The 18,817-nt window shown below is 37.1% G+C and overlaps 2 protein-coding genes across 2 annotated transcripts in view; one reads left to right on the top strand and one right to left on the bottom strand.

Moving 5' to 3' along the window:
• The window catches only part of SMC1B (structural maintenance of chromosomes 1B), a 31,723-nt gene extending 24,826 nt beyond the window's left edge, over positions 1-6,897 (bottom strand). The window contains exons 1-7 of the mRNA XM_008490279.2: positions 6,789-6,897; positions 5,043-5,231; positions 4,410-4,522; positions 3,162-3,365; positions 2,549-2,787; positions 1,710-1,968; positions 213-353 (exon numbers count right to left, since the gene is read on the bottom strand). Of these exons, the coding sequence (XP_008488501.2) occupies positions 213-353; positions 1,710-1,968; positions 2,549-2,787; positions 3,162-3,365; positions 4,410-4,522; positions 5,043-5,231; positions 6,789-6,897 (1,254 nt within the window). The remainder of the gene's footprint in view (positions 1-212; positions 354-1,709; positions 1,969-2,548; positions 2,788-3,161; positions 3,366-4,409; positions 4,523-5,042; positions 5,232-6,788) is intronic.
• Positions 6,898-7,228: 331 nt separating this feature from the next.
• RIBC2 (RIB43A domain with coiled-coils 2) lies at positions 7,229-18,137 on the top strand. The gene is made up of 7 exons (XM_008490259.2): positions 7,229-7,373; positions 10,452-10,533; positions 11,934-12,278; positions 12,944-13,062; positions 15,307-15,534; positions 17,006-17,172; positions 18,056-18,137. The coding sequence occupies exons 1-7, from the start codon at positions 7,257-7,259 to the stop codon at positions 18,135-18,137; spliced, it is 1,140 nt and encodes a 379-aa protein (XP_008488481.1). The 5' UTR covers positions 7,229-7,256.
• The last annotated feature ends 680 nt before the right edge of the window (positions 18,138-18,817 follow it).

Raw genomic sequence — 18,817 nt, 5'->3', positions numbered from 1 at the left:
TTGGCCCATGCAACCATTCTCTGAACAAATTTAGAAACTATTTTGCTAAACCTGTTCCAACACAAAAACTGAACTAACACTTGAAATTAATCACCTTTGTTAAGGATTTGCTTATGTCAAAGCATTTGACACATTTATATAGACATTTATGCCAGGAAGAGGGGTAGAAAAACATTTTTCTCCTTAAACAATTCTAGATTGATAAAAAATACCTCAGTTTCTTTTTTCTTCCTCCAATTAAGTTTCAGCCTTTCTTGATCGGCTTTGTCCTCCCAACGAAGTTTTTCTAGCTGCTGGGTCAGTGTAGCTACTTTCTTTCTTGCTACTTCCTTCAGCTCTTTGTAGCGCTCCAACTGGACAAGTAACATAAAAAAACCTCACTCTACTGAAAGCACTGAGACTCATGTTATTACACCCTCAATTAGTAATTGCTACTTTATAATAATGACAATTATGAAAGCCACCCAGTTCTCCAGAAGACCTTCCTGGATACCACTTCTGTTATCAGAAGCTCCCAGATAAAGATTCAACACAGAGCTTACGCTTATTAGATATTTCCAGGCGTCTTGTTTTAGACTTCTAATGGTTTACTTTTCAGAAAATTTTATAAAGTTTACCATACTTCACAGGTAACTAAGTTTTTGCACAGCCCAAAATTAGTGCAAATTTTGATATTTGTAATGACAGCATTCTCGTATTACCATTTTTTTTTCTTAAGGTGAAAATACAAAAAAAACCCAAGCCAAACCAGTTTCAACACACTTGCAAAGTTATGACTAAGAGAACAAAAGCCTCTACAGTGCACAAGAGCAACATTCACAAACTAAAGAACCCTGGATGTTTTCTATTAGTTAATCAGAAACTACTTTAAGGAAGAGAGAGGAAAAAGATACTAACACCCAGTTTAAAAGGTGCTTCAGGACAGTTACAAAGATATCTTCTTTGAATGTGAATTTAATGTTAAGTTATGCAGTCCTGTCCTTCTAAATCAACTTCAAATAGCTCACAAGTGAGGTAACAGGTTTAGATTCTGACCCACAGTAGGATGTAAGTATACCACCAACTCTTATTTGCAGTTGTCATTTTTGTGGGTTTTTTTTTTTCATAACTGAAGACTTATTTCTGTACCTCAGCTTACAAGCCATTTCTCAAAAACTGCACTCTCATCCCAAGACAATATTGGATATTTTCTATCCTACCCTTCCTAAGGGGTAGAAAGAAACCAACTTAATCATGGATAATTACACATAGCTATAATCCTAATCCACAGGTGACAGTATATATGTACAACCTTTCTGAGTTTCCACCAAACTCTTCCAAATTTCTTGTTCAACAAAAATTCACTCCTTCCTCTAATAAGAGATCTTCTCACCTTGCTGAGAAGATGCACTTCACTTCCTGAGAGACTTTTACCACATACAACTTAGATTTCCCAGAAGTGTTCTGTATTTGGAACTTCTGAGATCTGACCTTCCCCCAACCCCTGCCCAGAAAGGAGACGGCCCACTTCAAAGGGGCTGTATCATAATTTCTCTTCGTCAATGAAACATAAATAAAAAGCTAAATAAAACTTAGAACTTTTTTTCTGTTTGAGCTCAACAGCAAAAAACACTCATCAGAAATTACAGGTTATTGGTGAAATGAAGCCTCTCATCATGGGGGTTTTTAGACTTCATTTATAAACAGTACTTTTTGACCTCCTAGTTCACCTGACTTTCTCTCAACTCAATATGTGCTGCTCTCTGCAAGATTTCCTCTTCTGCTTTCTTCTCAAATGCTCTCCATGCCTTCTCAATATCATTCAGTTCTGTCTCTAGCTCTTGTATGTTCTGCTTTTCCTTATCACAGCATTTCTCCTTGTCCCTTAGAGACCTTTTAGACATGTCTACTTTCTTGAGTTGGTAGGATGTGTTTTCCTTTGCTTTTATATAGAGGGCTTTCTGCTGAATCAGTGATGCTTCCAGAGTCCTACAAAAACCAAAACAACAAAACAAAAAAACACCAAGGCAAAAAACACACAAAAATACCCCCAAAAACACAAAGCAAAACCAGCCAGAAAACACATCCAAACAACACTACAAAACCACACTAAAAGAAATGGAAAAAAGAAAAACGACTCCCTACCAACCATACATGCAAAAAATAATCAGTTGTCAACTGCAAGATTACATACCCACAGGTGATTTTTCTTTTATTTTAGTATTCATTTTCACTCATTCATTTTCATTTAATATTCATAGTGTTCATAAAACAGAAATGTAAGAAGAAAAGCCTGACCTTCTAAAAATGAATAGCAAACAAGTATAATAAGATTATATAAAATATTTACATTATAATATTTGATATAATATCATTACTGACAACCTGGGCATGGTGGTAGAGGTGAAATCAATGTCTAGGTATTACCTAGGAAATTGCTACAAACTGACTTCCATAGCACTGGGTTAACACCCAACTGCTTTAACAGGAAATGGACACCTGCCAAGCAATTCCCAGCGTAGGTTATGCCTGAACTCAACTATCAAGAGATTTTGACTGATAAACCTACTTCATTTCTTTTTCCATGTGCTGTTGGTCTCTGTTTAGTACACCAAGTGCTTTTTTCTTGACTCTAAATGCATCTTCTGCTGTAGAAAGAGCTGCTTTCTTGGTATTAGCCTCCATATTCTTTTCATCCAAGCTGTTTTTCAGAGAGTCAATGTTTTTTTCATTGTGATAAAGCCGGAAAAGCTGCAGCTCTATCCTTTCGTCATCTAGTTCCTTGAGAAGCACCTGGTAATGCTCTGCCTGCCAACATTAAAATTTTGTTTATGGTGGTATAAAAATTATTTTTACCCACTAGCAGTTTAATTTCAAGTTCAAAGTGATACGAAATGTTTTAACAGTAGCTGTAATTCCAGTCCTGTACATTGATCATAAATTTGATCAGGTATACCAACACTTCAATGAATTATACTGGCTAATCTGTAATTTCATTTGTTTAGGATTGATTATATGTTTTCTTCTATGCTTTTACATTATACTAAATTACTATATATTATACCATACTGAAACACGTATTAGATCAAAATTAACAGAAGTTGTGGGCTTATATAAGAAAACATGTACTGAGGTTCATTACAAGATACAAGATCTGCACACTGAAAACTGGAATTAGTTACCTCCTCTTTCTCTATCTTTGCTTGTTTGCGTTCTGCTGCAACACTTTTTTTCTTGTTATAATTAAACTGTGCATCTTCTTCTGCTTGCTGCATTTTTTTCTTTTTTTGTTCATATTCTTCAGCATATTCATATGAATTACTGATCTGTTCAAAAAGTTGAGTTCTCTCTTTTGGCTTCTTCATTGCAATTGACTCCACTGTTCCCTACAACACAACAGAAAAAAAGGCCCATGACCATTCTTTGAGAGTAAATATTATAGAGATTTGTCTCCTGATATATACATGGGTAAAAGATTTGGATGCAAATGCTTTTAGATTCCAACTCAAGGAAAAATGTAGTACCAAAAGGAGCATTACTTAGCCATCTCATCTAATTAAATGATGCCACCAAACATTTTAGAATGTCAAATATTAACTATGAAAACCACTTTCAAACTAAAATCAACCTCCACAGATCAGTGAGCAACATCAAAATGACAAAATTAAATCTTGTTAGCCTCTTTCTAGGAACTGGAACCAACTTTCAATGACAAGTAAACTAACAGCCTTCCCCAATATTTCAAAAGTGAAACAGCCAAAAATCACTGCACCAGAAGATTACCAAACTCCTGAAATTAGTAAGGAATTACCTTTTTCAGTAAAGTGGAAAAAGTAACTTTTGTGATTTTACTCTAACCTGTACAGTGGGTAAATGCTCTAACCACATAAAAAATTACAAGAAGAACAGTTTCTGTAAAAAGGGATAAAATTTTCTGTGGGAATTTTCCTCAACTATAAGTATTAAAATCCTGTAAAAAATATTCATCATAAGTAGATGACATTTCTGACCTATATTGTTAAATATTTGTGAACGAAAAACCCAGTAAGACTTCCAATCTCCAAACCTTAAGAAAAAATATCCTACAAATTCTCATGCAGCTTATCTTTTCCTCTTTATAATACTCCTAGAATTTAATACACTGAAGAGCTAAAGACAGAGACTGCTATTTGTATATGCTCCAAGTAACACAAATACTCAATTTTTTCCACATTATCTTCTGTCTTACCAGTGCACTTGTACAGGCAAAGCCCATTATTTCCATTTTGCATTCTTGTAATTCTTAGCGGATGTCAGGAAAAAATGTATTAGCTGAAAACTAGCTAAGGATGCCCTTTTTTCCCCTTTTTTATTTCAAATGGATAACTCTGTACTCCTATGAAATAACCTCAGAAGCTTTGTTTACTTTATGAAGTACCTTAAGTGCTCACCTGAAAAATAAGACAATTTCTAGCTTTGACAAGGATGCCTATTTTTTCAAGCTCAGATATGTAAGTAGATCGGCTGACAGATTTATCATTGAAAAAAAATTCAGAACAACTACCTAGAGGAGGAAAGGAAAAAAAAAATTACTATAAAATGGCTAAAACGCGAAATCCATAGGAAATGAACAAAACTAGTGGGACCATTTAACTCAGCAATTTCCTCAAAGAAGAAAATAAATTATTGTCTTATTCATCTGTATAATTTTTTTGTTTGAAAATTCCAGTTGCATACTTCCAAAAGATACTGACAGATGTTTAAGTGCTTGTACCTGCAGCAAGGTGTCAGAACACATTTTCTAGAGCCTACATAATATACATACTTAAGTGAAAATCTACAGATCAAAGTAGAAAGCAAATAACACATATTAATCACTTGCTTAATTTTTAATTTTGCCTCAGTAAGTATTTTCAGCTATAATACCTGCCTATCAAAATGCTACTAAAGGGCTATATTGCAATACTCCTGGGGAGTCCACCCAAATATAAAATCATATTAGACACCAGAAATACAAAGCTGAATAATGTTGGTCTCCATTTTTTATGCCACAGAACATGCGCTCAACAGAATCTACTACCTACCACGGATAACTCTTGAAAACGTTTTTTCTTTACCATCTTCTTCACAATATACTATCTTCACACTAGCTGTGGAAGAAACTGGTTTTCCAACATGCGCTCCATGAATAAGTTCTCTAACGTTTTTAACTCGCAAATTAGAGGTCTTTTCACACATCACAAAACTAATAGCATCCATAATGTTAGACTTTCCTAAAAAACAAACAAACAAAAAAGCAAAACAAAACAAACAAAAAAAACCCCTGGTTTGACATGGTCAAAATGAAAGAAGGAACTTGATTAGCAATTAACTAAAAAGCATATATATATATATATATTAAAAGGTCTCCATCAATTCTAATAATGTATTTCACTGAGGAAAAAAGATTGCATATAACAACTAATATTCTAAGATATAAAATACTAAAATAAGCAGATAATAAGCTTGCCTGTAATAAAAATCATCACGAAACAGATGCAATTTGTTCAGCCTTGCTGAACAAATTTTTTTGCACAGGCACGTCTAGAAGTCATTACTAAGTGAGAAAAATCATAATTCTTAATCGATTATTTCTTTTACATAATGCATTCACTGAGGTTTGCTGCATAAGCCCTCTTATCATAAAACTAGTACTTTTCCACTAGGCCAGTGTTTTAGAAAAAAAACTACTTCCTCAGATCCATTCATCACAGCAACACAGTTCTCTGATCATACCCCCTAGAAAAAATTCTCTTCATTAAATTATCTTTTTGCTTTTCCTCTTTAATCTTGAGTATTTCTGTTGACAGCTTCATTATTTTCTGCCTTGAACCTTGCTACTTCAGCAATTTCTTTACTTATTCCCCAAAAGATCACAATAGGAAGAATATTATAAGGAAAAGAGACAAATTAAAAAACTCAATTCAGAGATTTCATTATATTAACAAATTTTCTCGCCAGATGAATCTATAAAGTAAATAAAGGCAAATAAAGACAAAATCCCATTTGTTGAATGGAACTTTCAGAAAAAGCAAATCAGGTTTTTTAAAGTTCCAGCACCCAAAGCCTAACAATATGGAGTCACATCTACAAATGCAGGCTATTGCAGGCTTAACTACAAAGCAGTTACGATTCCCCAAAGATATTTCTTCTTTCCCCTGAGGCATCTACTCATATGGCAAAAACCACAAACTCAAACTAAGAAGCGGTTTGCTGTTACTACAGTTTACAACCCAGCAAAACATTTTTATGTTTAAAGGAAGCCATCTTCATGAAAACCTTAGTAAGCTGAGATACAAAATGGAGGGCAGGGACCAGGTGTGCTGCTTGCAAATCACTCACTCCACAGTAGCTGGAGAGAACACTTGAACCAACTAGAAATAAAAATTCCTTCAACCATCCCAATTCTGTCCTTCTGTGATGGAAAAAGAAATGTATACTTTCATTGAAGAAACAATGGCGGATCAGGAGACTCCAAACCTTTTGCTCCTGCTGCCATGCCTCAGGTGCATTTGTGCATGTAACAATACTTTAAGCAGGCTCCTCAGAGTGTTTATTTCCCCTTCTCAAAGCCCTGCAACCGTACTTCTAAATGTAAGCTACCACCATCCTCACCCATCCAGTGCAGCTCTGCCGGCCCTATTCCTGGGACTGCGCCCACACTTTTTCTACCCCATCAGGGCTGTGGGGTTGGCAAAAAAGACCCCCAAATAAACCTCCACTTAATAGCTACGGTGGAGAAGCAGGGCCACCAGCTCCCCGCGGGCCTCCCCTTCCCCCCAGCCCGCTACCTGATCCATTGGGCCCGATGACGCAGTTGAACTTCATGAAGGGGCCGATAACCTGCTCCCCCCGCCATGACTTGAAGTCCTTCACCACCAGCACCTTCAGGTAACCCATCACTGCTGAGGCGGGTGAAGCCTTTAATCCCCCACAATCCCCACCAAAATGTGAATAATGAACGAGTACAAATCACCACATTGCCCCCCGGGGACTGACTGACCAACACCCCACCGCCCCTCCCCTCAGCAGGGAACCCCCCTCCCCGACCGCCCTCAACCGGAGCAGCCACGCGGACCCCGCCGCCTTGAGGGGCGGTGGGGGCGGGGCGAACGGCCAAGGGGCGGGGCTCCCGTTTCCATGGCGACGCGCTCTGTGTTGTTCTCCGGGCTGGAAAAGGCTTCGGCCTCCTGTTCCTTCCCTCTCTCCAGGGAGTCGCCCACCCAGCCCCGGCCGCTCGTTCCCTGTCTCTGGGCACCATGAGCAAGCTGCAGCTGGAGCGGGAGCGGCAGGAAGCTGCCGCCCTGGAGCGGCGGCGGCAGCAGGAGCTGCAGCGGCAGAGCCGCATCTTCAACGCGCGACTTCGGACCATAGGGGTGAGGGCGCAGCCCCCCACTCCGATGTGTTCTGAGTAGACCCCTCTGAAAAGGGGGGACGACCCCCCCAGGGCAAGCCGGAGGAGGGGGCAACCATCCCGGCCCGGGAGGGCGAGGGTGGGAAGCCCGCCAGCGGGGAGCGGCCGCCCCAGCAGTTGGGGGGAGCCCCTCAGACCCTCTGAGGAGCCCGCGGGCGCGGGGGGCTCCAGGAGAAGGGGGAGACAGGGAGGGATTGTGGGGTTGTGGTGTCTCTCAGGGGGCCGGGGAGCCTTTCAGAAGTGGCTGGTGAAAGCGAGATGGTGCTCTGTAGGCATCGTCTGACATCTTGAGGCGTCCTGGGTGTGAGGGGGAGTCTGAGAGGGGCTTGTGCCTTGCTGTTGTAGGGTTCAGTGGCAAAAACCCTTGTATTTTTTAGTAGGACAGAAAAATCAGTCCCTGTCTTTCAGTATACTTTGGAGCAAGCCAGAAACTTGCAGAGTCGGCTAATGCAATGTGGCATAAATAAGTGGGTTTTTACCTCCCTCATCTGTTTAAAGGTAGACTTGGTGCTGTGAGAGGTTTATCACCATGAGGGATCCCACACTTTGTCCCTATTTTGCATCAGGCAAATTAAAATAGAACTATCAGGCCACGTGGAATTATTTCAGGAGTCTAATTTTTCTTAGATTGAATGTCAGAATATGTCTGTGAATATCTGTGGGGATGATAGCTTCAGTGTAGTGAGTTTTCTCTGAGGTCATCTCTGCAGTTTGCTCCCTGAATCCCTGAAAAATTTGTGTTTTTTACCTATTTAACTCTTTGATGCAAAAAGTTAACATAATCTTCCATCATCCTGTCCAAAGACCAAGTAAGATTCTGTGTGTAAGCACAGAGGGAAGAAGCGTCAGGTGACATAAGTTTAAACTTTGCTTGTAAAAACTATTTTGTGTTCCCTTTGATGATGCAAGTATTATGTCTGAGTGCTGTAGCATTAACAAGCGTAGAACTAAGTTTAGATTTGGTGAAAAGAAGTCCAATCTGTTGACTTCATTTGACTGGTAGAGCTGCATCAGATGCCAGTTTGATCCATCTTGTCTCAAGTATGGTAACAAGTCTCAAGTCAGTGTCTGACAGTGCCTTGGAATTATCCTTGTCACTCTTATACACAGGTCATTGTTGTTGCACAGCAAACGAGCAGTTTCTACCCAATTAGCAGGACAGGTTGTCCATCTGATACAGCATACTGACACCTATGGCAGTTAACAATATGCTTAAGTGGAAGGAGGTAATATTTTTAACAGATGCGGGATGGGTATAATAAGATAGTTCAACCTTCACCAGTAAACAAATTCTCTGTAAGATGGCTTTTCTATAGCTTTAAAAATGAAATGTAAAATATAGTCTCATCTAGCAGAGAGTGAAATAGCAGAGTGGATATTATTGAGCACCATCTGAAGGTCTTTCCCAAATACTTGAGCAGAACTAACTTATTAGGCAGGTTTTGATAGATCCATTTACATGAGACAAACCTCTAAAATGAAGGAGATCCTACTGGAGGAGTTCAATAAATATTTTGATGAATGTCATTCAATGTACCTTATTTATGGGCTGGAGATGACTTTTGGAAGAAGGGTCTGGTCTTGTGCTTTGAAGTTAGTTCAAGTCTTTACAGACATATACTCTATCAGTATTTCTAATGTGTTTTAAATTCTTTGCTTTCTGCCTCTTTCACACCAGTTTAGCTGAGGATCTGTCTTTGACAAAATTTAAAAAAAAATCAAGTTGATATTTGAATCATAGAATAGTAGAATGGTTTCAATTGAAAGTGACCTTAAAGATCATCTAGTTCCATGTATTCTTGTCAAATGAAAGCTGGATGCATAACTGCATTTGAACATGTAAATCAATAGTTTGACTTATCTATATTACTGCCAGAAATTACTAATAAAGTTGTATTGATTTTTTCCTAACCATGTTTCCTATAGTTACGATGAAAGCTTTTTTTCCCCAAATAAGACAGAATCAGAGATGACAGTGCCTATGCCATTGCTTTTGGACAGTGATACTCTGTAGAATTCCTTATGGTTTCACCTTTACTCACACATTTACCTCTTGACCTGATTGATATATTGAGTAGTCTTTTACATCATTAACAATGTATATTTTCAGCCATGATCTGTTTAGGTCTTTATGTCTTGATCTGAATAGCCTTTAGGCAAAGACTATCAAAATAGTTTACCAGATTCTTGAAGTCTTTATAAGATTCTTGATAAGTCTTTTAAAGACATTAAGTGACTTGATCAGTTAAAAAACATTTTAAAAAAATTTTAAAAAAGAAGAAAGATAATCCAGTGTTTGCCTATTAATTTGCCACCCTCTCTCACTAAACAAGGGACCTGATTCTCTTGCCTAAAAAAATCTTTACTAAAATGTAGGTGGCTGCTACCATTTGATGATATACTGTAGGGTTTTAGGCCTTGCTACCATTCTCCAGGGATGAGAATAATCTGTCCTACACCAGTCAGCTCATTGCATACGTCAGCACGTATCTCAAATGACACTCGCTAATTGCATTTTGGCAGCCATGTGAATCTCAGTCAGATAAGGATGGAATTTTTTTCCCCCTGTTATTTCTCCAGTGTACTTCTAGTGAATCATCTATACATTTTTCAAATCTGGACTCTTACAACTTCCTGTCATCTTAAATGTCAGAATTCTTACCTACTTTATAAGTGAAAGCTGAAAAAGCAAGAAAAACTAAGTAAAGATATTATCCATAATGGGGAAAACATATTCTTTATAATGCAGCTTGAAATGTTTATATTTAAAGCACCATAAACCATGTAAATTTAATCTTCTGATTTGATTCAGTGTAGGAATATACCTATAATTTTTAAAATTAAGCTAACAAACACAAATATTGCTCTTTCTGAATTTTCTTTTTATGGTACCTGTAATAAATAGTGATGTGTATATACTCTTCTTAGTGGTTTTGTGTCTGTCTTGTACAACTGTGAATCAGTGTAGCCTGATGATGACTGGTTTTAATTGTTCTTGGATTGTATCTCTTAAAGAGCTGCTTTTTTTTCATTTTAATAGATTGATAAAGATGCGTTGGATTCCCAGGTCAAGGACAGAAAAATTCAAGAAGCAGCTGAAGAAGCACGAAATGAACAGCTTGGTATATCTATAGATACTATGATATTTCTGTAAAGATTTAAATGAAATGTACCATCTGTTTCCTCCTTTCTTTTTTCCTTCATGTGTTTCAAACACATATTTATTTCCAAATGGAGCCTGTCTCCTTGAATCTTGCTGTATACCTTTATATAAATCTGTCAGTCAAGATGTATATATAAAAGTGCAATGCTTTTCTCTAAATTCAGATATACAAACTGAATACTATAATGTGTAGTCCTGTTGATGTTCATACATTTGCACTGGTAAAATCTGTGGTTTCCTCAGTGTCTGAAAATTTATCTTGGCATAATTAAACTGATCTGTGTTTCCTAGCAGACCAGTATTTTCAGTGTAGTCTTTTAACAAATGTTGACAAATGGCGTTGTTTGGAGACCTGAAGGCATGGTCTTTAAAAAACTTAATATGGTGTTGGGTGTTTTCACAATAGCAGTGGGAAACAATTTTGATTGCTTTTTTGTAGAGCAAGCCCATGTTAATTCAATAGACTAAACAGATTTTGTAGAATCCTCTGGATTGTTAGTTCTAGAAGCATGAGTCATGTCCTCTTAAGTAGGAGCCCTTCTAAGTCAGAACATGTAGCCACACAAATATTTCATCTGTATCCCCTGACCTCAAAATCCTTTGTGGCCCTCTGTGCTTGGAATGCTTTCCTGTGGTATAATGTGAAAAGGTCTCACAGACTGAGCTCTGTGTGGGTTTCAAGAAGAGTTAGAATGAAGCTGTGAGTTTCCATGCTGTGCTGCTTTGGCTGCTTACGATTTTCCTGGCAGAATACCTGTCAGAAGCAGTGTGTAGTTTGATAGCAGAGGAAATGGGCCTTTTTTGTGACCTATATGTAAATGGATGGTTTTTTGTTTAAATGGGCAAAAGTTATTACGGTCTTCAAAAACTGCTAATGCCATCCAGTTATTTTAGTGCTATGATTAAAAAAGTCATTAAACTATGAAACAACAAGCTAGATTTCTTTCATTGGGAGCCCCTTTTTTGTTTGTTTCTTATGAAGCAACTTTATGTATTTCAGTTGTAACTGAAAACTCAAAGTAAATGGGAAGAATTACTGTAAAGTATGTTCCATGTGCTACTGCAGGCTTTAACGAAATGAGACTTTATATTTCTATAAGTATTCCTGTCTTTGTTTTGCACATGTATATTTAATTGAAACATTAAGATAATTGATACCTCAGAAACTGAAAGTATTTTTAGGTAAATATTAACATTAGGATGTTTAGCTGATCAAATACTCTTTCCTAAGGTATAAAAGCTTGAGGACTTCCATTCTGTTTATTCCTCCTCACAATTTTATTTTCCAACTTACATGTGCACTTCCATCACTTGTGCCCTTCTAAGAGTTGTATTTTCATTGTGTTCATTTTTCCCTAGCTAATGAAATGAAGCGAAATGACAAGATCATGTGTATGTTAGAAGAAAAGCAGAAGAATGAAATCAGAAACATAAACAAGGCTATAAGTGAGTTTCAGAAGAATTTTCAGAAGCCAGAAACAAGACGTGACTTTGACCTGTCTGATCCACAAGCCCTGAAGAAGGACAAACCTGCCCGAGTGTCAGACCATGATCCTCGGTGTACTGTATCGGGATTGCAGAAGTTTATGGGTGAAGACTTAAACTATGATCAGAGGACAAAACTTCAAAAGGAGCAGTTCAGAGAGTGGTCTCTCCAGCAACAGAGAGACTGGAAGAATGCATTAGCTGAGCAAAAATACAAAGGTAATAATATGATAAGGTTTTAATTGGCTTTTTCTGAAGTTTTGATGTATCTGACAAAGGCATGGTACAGCCTATTTTGTCAGTTTAACTTTGCAGAATTTCAGTCTATTCAATATTTAAATTTTAGCAATACTGCAGCAGATTTGACTTTACAAATTCTAATGTATTCACTATCTCACTTAAGATATTTAGTCATGTGTGAGGATTGCACAGTATTACTTAGGTTTCATTTCTGGTTTATGCCTCAAATAAAGTTTCAGAGCATTGTGAAAAAACATCTATGTTTTGTATGCTAGATGGTATGTTTCCTTCATCAAACCAAACTGTCCAGTCACTGTCTAAAGCAGACAGAATAAAACTGTTTTTTCTTTTTAAGCTTGTAATGAAACATTTTTTTCTGCAGTACTTAGAATACTTTTTCATTTTAATTTTGTCTAACTGTTGAGGCCAGATGGATTACATAGTAAGCTGATTTCATGAATCACCTGAAATTCCATGATGGAAAGTTCCAGTGGTAGGTTTGGAAATAGGTATATATTCAGCTTACTGCATCTGTAGCTCACCTGTCTGTTTCTCTCTTGCTCTCTCTGTGTCTTACAGTGCTTTACTCATATGGCACATCATTTCCATGAATATTGATTAAGTTTCTTTTTGGTCTAATTTAGATGATCTTTATGACAAGAGTAGGATTGCACTTGACCAAAAGACTATGGAACTGCAACGGAAGGAGGAAGAAAACAAGCGAGCTGCTTGTGCAGCTACTAAAGATTTCAATAGAACCCAGGTATACTGATACTAGGTTTGTTGTTTGTTTGTTTTTAAAAATAGTGGAGACACATAAGGAAAATAAGAGGCACAAAAGTACAATGAGTACTGATGTCTTCACAAAGGTTCCTCTCAAGGTTGTTTCAGTAATTGGAAGATAGAAATTTTTCACTTTGTCCTATCCAAGGATCTATCTATCCTCTAGCTGGGTACCCTATCCAAGGATCTATCTATCCTCTAGCTGGGTACCCTCTTTCAAAATTCTCCCTCCTGGTTCTCAGCTTGCTGTCTAGAGGGCTGCAAAACTCCCTGATATCTCAAAGACTTCTAGTCTGTAAAATGGGGTATAGCAAAAGCCTCCTATGCTTCCTCTTGATTTTATATTGGTCATTATATGATCTTAGCTGTCTGATTTTGTTTGTGTGGAAACATTACAAACAGCAGCTTTTTGTCTTTATTGCTTACATCAGTTCCCCATAACCACTGTTTTTGGCACTTGGCTGCTTCCTCAGTATTTCTGTACATGTCTTTTGGTTGTTTACCAAGCATGATATGAACCTTTTTCTATCTGTCTTGGTACCATTATCTGTCATGCTCCAGTTCTTTATCTTACTGCACAGATTTTTTATTTTTCCATTCATCTTGAAATCACAAAGGCTTTATGTATAAACATGCTCTACTGAGCACAGCACATGTATCCTTTCAAAGGCACTTTGTTAGATGATGCTACGAAAATGAGAGGATGTGATTACAAAGGATCTCTAACTTTACTTATCTCATATTTATAGACTTATTAACAATCCTGTAGATCTTATGTCCTCGGAATTTATTCCTGATTATACCACAACAGCTTGATAGCTTTTATGATAATATTGTTACCATGGATATTCGATGGCATTATTCTGGTTCCTTATTCATTCAATATTGTGCCATGACTAACAGAGCCAGCAACCACTTCAGAGAAATAGCTTTTGGGGCTTTAAGTAAGTTATTTATTTGCATTAACCATGGAGACTTCTTTTTCTTTTTCTTTCTTTCTTTTTTTCTTTTTTCCTCTTTTTTTCTTTTTTTTTCCTTTTCTTTTTCTTTTATATTTTTCCCCTTTTTTTTCTTTTTTTTTCTTTTTTTTTTTTTTTTTTCTGAAATGAAATACTTGAGTGGCTTAATGTAAAAGAAGTATAGCAACTTTTCTCATTCTTTGAAGTGTGCTATGCAAATACCTTTTATCTTTTATATCCTATTCTTAATACTCAGTGTCTAGAATAATCAATATTTCAACATTTTTACCACATTTTCAGGCAAAACGAAACACAGTGCACATACTAATTTTTAACAGACCTTGCTAGACAGAAGTTTCTAGCTTCAATATGCTGGATGTGAAATTCTCTACTATGAGAAAGGTGTCTATATAATACTGACAAAGGAATTGTATTTACTATACAGATTAATAATTCTTTCAGAGATTATTCAGACCCTAGATATGTCATTCTGGTCGTCTGTGAGCTTTGTGATAAGGAGTGCTACTTAGTGATAAGTGATAATGACTTAGTGATAAGGACTTCAGACACTGCATTCTTTAAGTCCTTTGATACCATTAGTTCCTTCACATTTGAGACTTGGTGTTATTTGAAGCTTCACACTGATATTGTTTCTGTATGCACTTCTTCTCTTGCTTTATGGCTTGAATCAACAGCAAAAGGAAGCATTTAGTAGTAGGGAAGATATATAATGTTGGATGACAAATAAGAATAATTGAAGAGGCATGTATTTGTGCATCTGTTTTTTTGTTCATGCTACACCAATGAATTATGTTTTGTAAGGGATTTGACTTGATAGGTTAAATTTGAGTTATTTTCTGAGTCTAAAATCATCTTCTTGTTGTGTCATAAATCAGTGCATAGTCATGCTATGTGCATGGCCATGCATAGAGTTTCCTCCAGTAAGATTCCCAGGCAGATCAGAAATTTTAGGGAGGGTATATGTGGATAAATGTGAAATTATTTTTCATTTAACTCTGGCTTTTCTTGTAAAACACACCTCTCTTTCCCCAAAGTGGTTGCTGTATATGATATTGCAACTCTAAAGAAATTTATTCTGCTAGGTTTTTGATCTTAATCCATAGGATCATAGTATTTGTATGTGGTACTGTTAACAACTGTATGGAAGTTGGAAAAGATTGTTATGATTTGCTAATTTTGTTGCATCCCTTAATGAATATTTTCTCTTGGAAAAACCATCAGTGCTCTCCTTTCATTGAATTTAGGCTGCTGAACTTGCTCAGAAAATGAGGTGGGAAAAATTTCAGAAAATGAGAGATGACATGGATGAAATTTCCAACCTCCTTAGAGGGGATTTACTTTCTGAGAACCCTGCACAAGCAATCAGTTCCTTTGGGAGTCATCGTGTGGTCACAGATCGGTGGAAGGGAATGAGCCAGGATCAGTTGATGGCAATCCGTTCCTCTCAAAAGCAGCAGGTTCTGGACAAACAGGTATTTAAAGTTATGTGCATATGCCTGTATTCCTGGTTGTAATATTATTATAGACAATGTTTTTAGAAGAAAACATTGATTGCCCTGCATTATAAGGCTGTGTTTTCCATTGATGTGAATTTTACTGAAACTTTGATCAAATTGAACTCAGTATCTTTGAAGCACCAGGGAAATGTGGAACAGGAGTGGGATGGAGATCTGGAGTTGGACTGGGAGGAAGGTCACTGTGAAGGCCAGGACCAAGAGGTCTGGGGGATCTTGAGGAAAATCCATGATGATTCAGCTGAGAAGCAGAGTTCTGCAGAGCCCAGGATCCAGGCTTCATGGTACAGTTTAGGACTTGAGACTGCATGAGCTGCCTGCAGATGGCATAGGGCAAAAAAGCCTAGAGCTGAAGGTGAGGATAGGGCAGGCCAGAGCAGCATTCTCATGCTCAAGGGTACACAAGGAAGACAAACAGAGAAGGTCCAATTATCCTGCTCATGCATATTTCATAGTCTTAAAAATTCATTCATGAAATTGAATTACCTTTCTATCATCCCATACAACTGTGAGCCTTGCTCTGGGATAGAATTACAATAGAAAGATTAATGATTGCTAATAATTGCTGCTTTAAAGGTGCATGGAAGGAGGCAGTCAAAATAAGGAAATGCACCCTTCCTATGCAGGCACAAGTTTGCAGACCTTGGTATTGTGAAGTAGGAAGCTACTTAGTTCATTCATTGCAGGAGTTGGATTCATAACAGCTGATAAATGGCAGTTCAATTTTATTTTATAAATCCCTGCATTACTATATGCAACACTATGTTTTATCTACTGCTGTTGTTAAAGCTGAAGATGGAATTATAATTTTCCTGGCTCTCCAATGCCCCTAAAATGAATCCAGTCAACTAACCAAGCTGATATAAAATGAGCCCCACCAAGAAAAGTGAGTTTTTTGCAGACTTGATTTCTTGAATCATTTCAAGGTGATGTCAGACATAAAGTGAGGAAGTGATAGTATAACAGGGCAGAACCAAAAACAGGGTCTGGTCATCTACTGAGCTGGCCGTATTTTAAGGCATATTGATGTCTACTAACTCAAGAAGTTGAATGTCTTGCTAACAGTAAGTTAAAAAAGGTGTTTTGTCTCCCTGGGTTTTCAGGGAAACCTGCTAATATGTCAGAGAGCAATGGTAATCTCCTGGTTAACTTCTGCCAGGCAGCAAATCCTAATTTCTTACCTTGTGCAGAGGTAGGAGTCTGTCTTGCTTCCTGGAAAGGGATACCTTTCTCATCTGCAGTATCTGATTTCTGCACAATCAGATATGCATGGGCTCCTACCTAGGTTGGAGGTGCCTCCTTTTTTTCTCTATTACAAATACTGCACCTGATGTTCAGTAAAGATGAGCACGTGTAGGAGAATCAGACTTTATATTAAGTATCTCATCTTTGAACAAAGAGAAAAGGAAGCATTTTTTCACTCTTGTAGAGACAAAAACAGGAAGAACTCCGAAGAGATGCTGAATGGGACAGGCAAATTACACAGGCTGCAAGAGCCCAGTTGCTTTTAGAACGGCACCAGCAACGACTGAATCGGGAGCGCCGCCAAGCTTTAGATAGCATAAACACAGATCTATCTCAGGAGCAGAAATCCAAGTAAGTGACAGAAGAGTTTTCTTCTTTTCAAATAAAAATCTCTACCATTAACACAATACCTTGACTTTCAAAGAGCTTTTTTAGTTGTATTATTTGTTACTTTTTCAAGCCACTCCTTACAAGTTTATACTTCTTAAAAAAATTGGTAATTCATTTCTGTGTGTTTTCAGTACTATTGGAACAGTCTTCAAAGTGGATGTTATGATTTTTACTGACTTTTATGTGTGAATTTGTCACTGGAATTCTTAAAAGTGTTCCACTGGCAACAGATGTGGTTTGTATATACATAGCAATATAGCAATAAAATACAATTATCTGTGCAAAAAATTACATTATGAGGTGTAAAACAGTATGTGGGGTTTTTTATTTACCTTAGTTTACTTAAACAAAAAAGCATATGCATAGCAGACCTGCCAGTTTCTGGTAGCTCAGGGGAAAGTTGATGGCACAAGTGGAGCTTTTCCATTATGTATGACAAAACTAAATGATTCTTTAGCTAGCCACTGGATGTGTCTTGGTGGACAGGTCTTGGGCCTACTCCACTGGGAAAGGAGGAAGATAATGTGTGAAGGAAAAATATCAAGCCAAGTGATTCAGTGTCGTAGTCTGCTGCTTTCCTATTCTAAAATTCGGAATTGGGTTAATTTAATTTTTTTACTGTGAGATCTTTTTAAAAGTTCTTTTAGGATTAAAAAAAAATACTATATTACTATATTGAGATGTGGCACGCATTTTGGAGAAAAAGATTCCATTTCTAATAATTCTGAATTTTATGAGCATTTATAAGTTTTTATGCATTATATCTTCTTTAGATTTCTCAGGTGGCTTCTGTATTACAATGAGAAAACATTTACTAAATATATATATTTTTTTTAATTCCTAGGAACATTTACCTTAAAGAAGAAGAATATTCAAATATTCCAACAGAACAGTATTTCGCACAGTTTAATACAACCAGCCGATGACATTCTGGATAAATCAACCTGTAATACGAAGCAGTATGTAGACATAGTAAAATTTTTATTGGAGCAATCCTGTGTTTTATTATTTTTATCTGTTCCATACCCTGTTCAAACAGTGGACTCATGCTGAAGGTCAGCCTATTAGGCCACATCAGTTGTAAGAACAGGAAAACACTGTAATAATTTTCAAACTTGATTCTTTCTCTTAAAAGTTCTAGTAGATTCATTAGTACATTGCTTGTCTATTGTGTCTCAAGGCTTAAATGTAATATTACCTTGGTCTTTACAAATCAATTTCTGGAAGGGAATCACAATTTAAAATATAATACTACTTCATGGAAGTTGGTCAGAGGGGAATGCTGCCTGACATACATCACAAGTGATGCACACTTAGCAGATTCTGTGGAAGGGAATGTGACCTACATAGGCAGAAAGTTTGTTTTGTTTGAGGTTCAGCTTTATTTGTTTGTTTGCTTTTTGTTGGCTTTTTTTTTTTGTGGTGTTGGTTTGTTGTTTTGTTTTGTTTTAAAAAAGCAAAAAAGCAGCTAGACACAAAAGCCAGCAAAGAAAAAGAAATGGACAAGTTGGTCAGAAACACTGCTTTTGTGTCCTAGATACTAGAAATAAAAAGAGAAGATTTTGATAGTTACCAATTACAAGTCAATTACAGCATTGAGGTATGA

Source organism: Calypte anna, chromosome 1, assembly GCF_003957555.1.
Source record: "Calypte anna isolate BGI_N300 chromosome 1, bCalAnn1_v1.p, whole genome shotgun sequence".
NCBI lineage: Eukaryota > Metazoa > Chordata > Aves > Apodiformes > Trochilidae > Calypte > Calypte anna.
The sequence above is the reverse complement of the archived record's forward strand: the minus strand, read 5'-3'. Positions and strand labels throughout refer to the sequence as shown.

What these genes read in the sequence shown, in the direction of transcription:
- RIBC2 (XM_008490259.2), top strand. Translation starts at nt 7,257, where the DNA reads ATGAGCAAGCTGCAGCTGGAGCGGGAGCGGCAGGAAGCTGCCGCCCTG. An exon ending in CGCGACTTCGGACCATAGGG is followed by an intron (nt 7,374 to 10,451) that starts GTGAGGGCGCAG and finishes TCATTTTAATAG; the next exon opens with ATTGATAAAGATGCGTTGGA. An exon ending in AGCAGGTTCTGGACAAACAG is followed by an intron (nt 15,535 to 17,005) that starts GTATTTAAAGTT and finishes TCACTCTTGTAG; the next exon opens with AGACAAAAACAGGAAGAACT.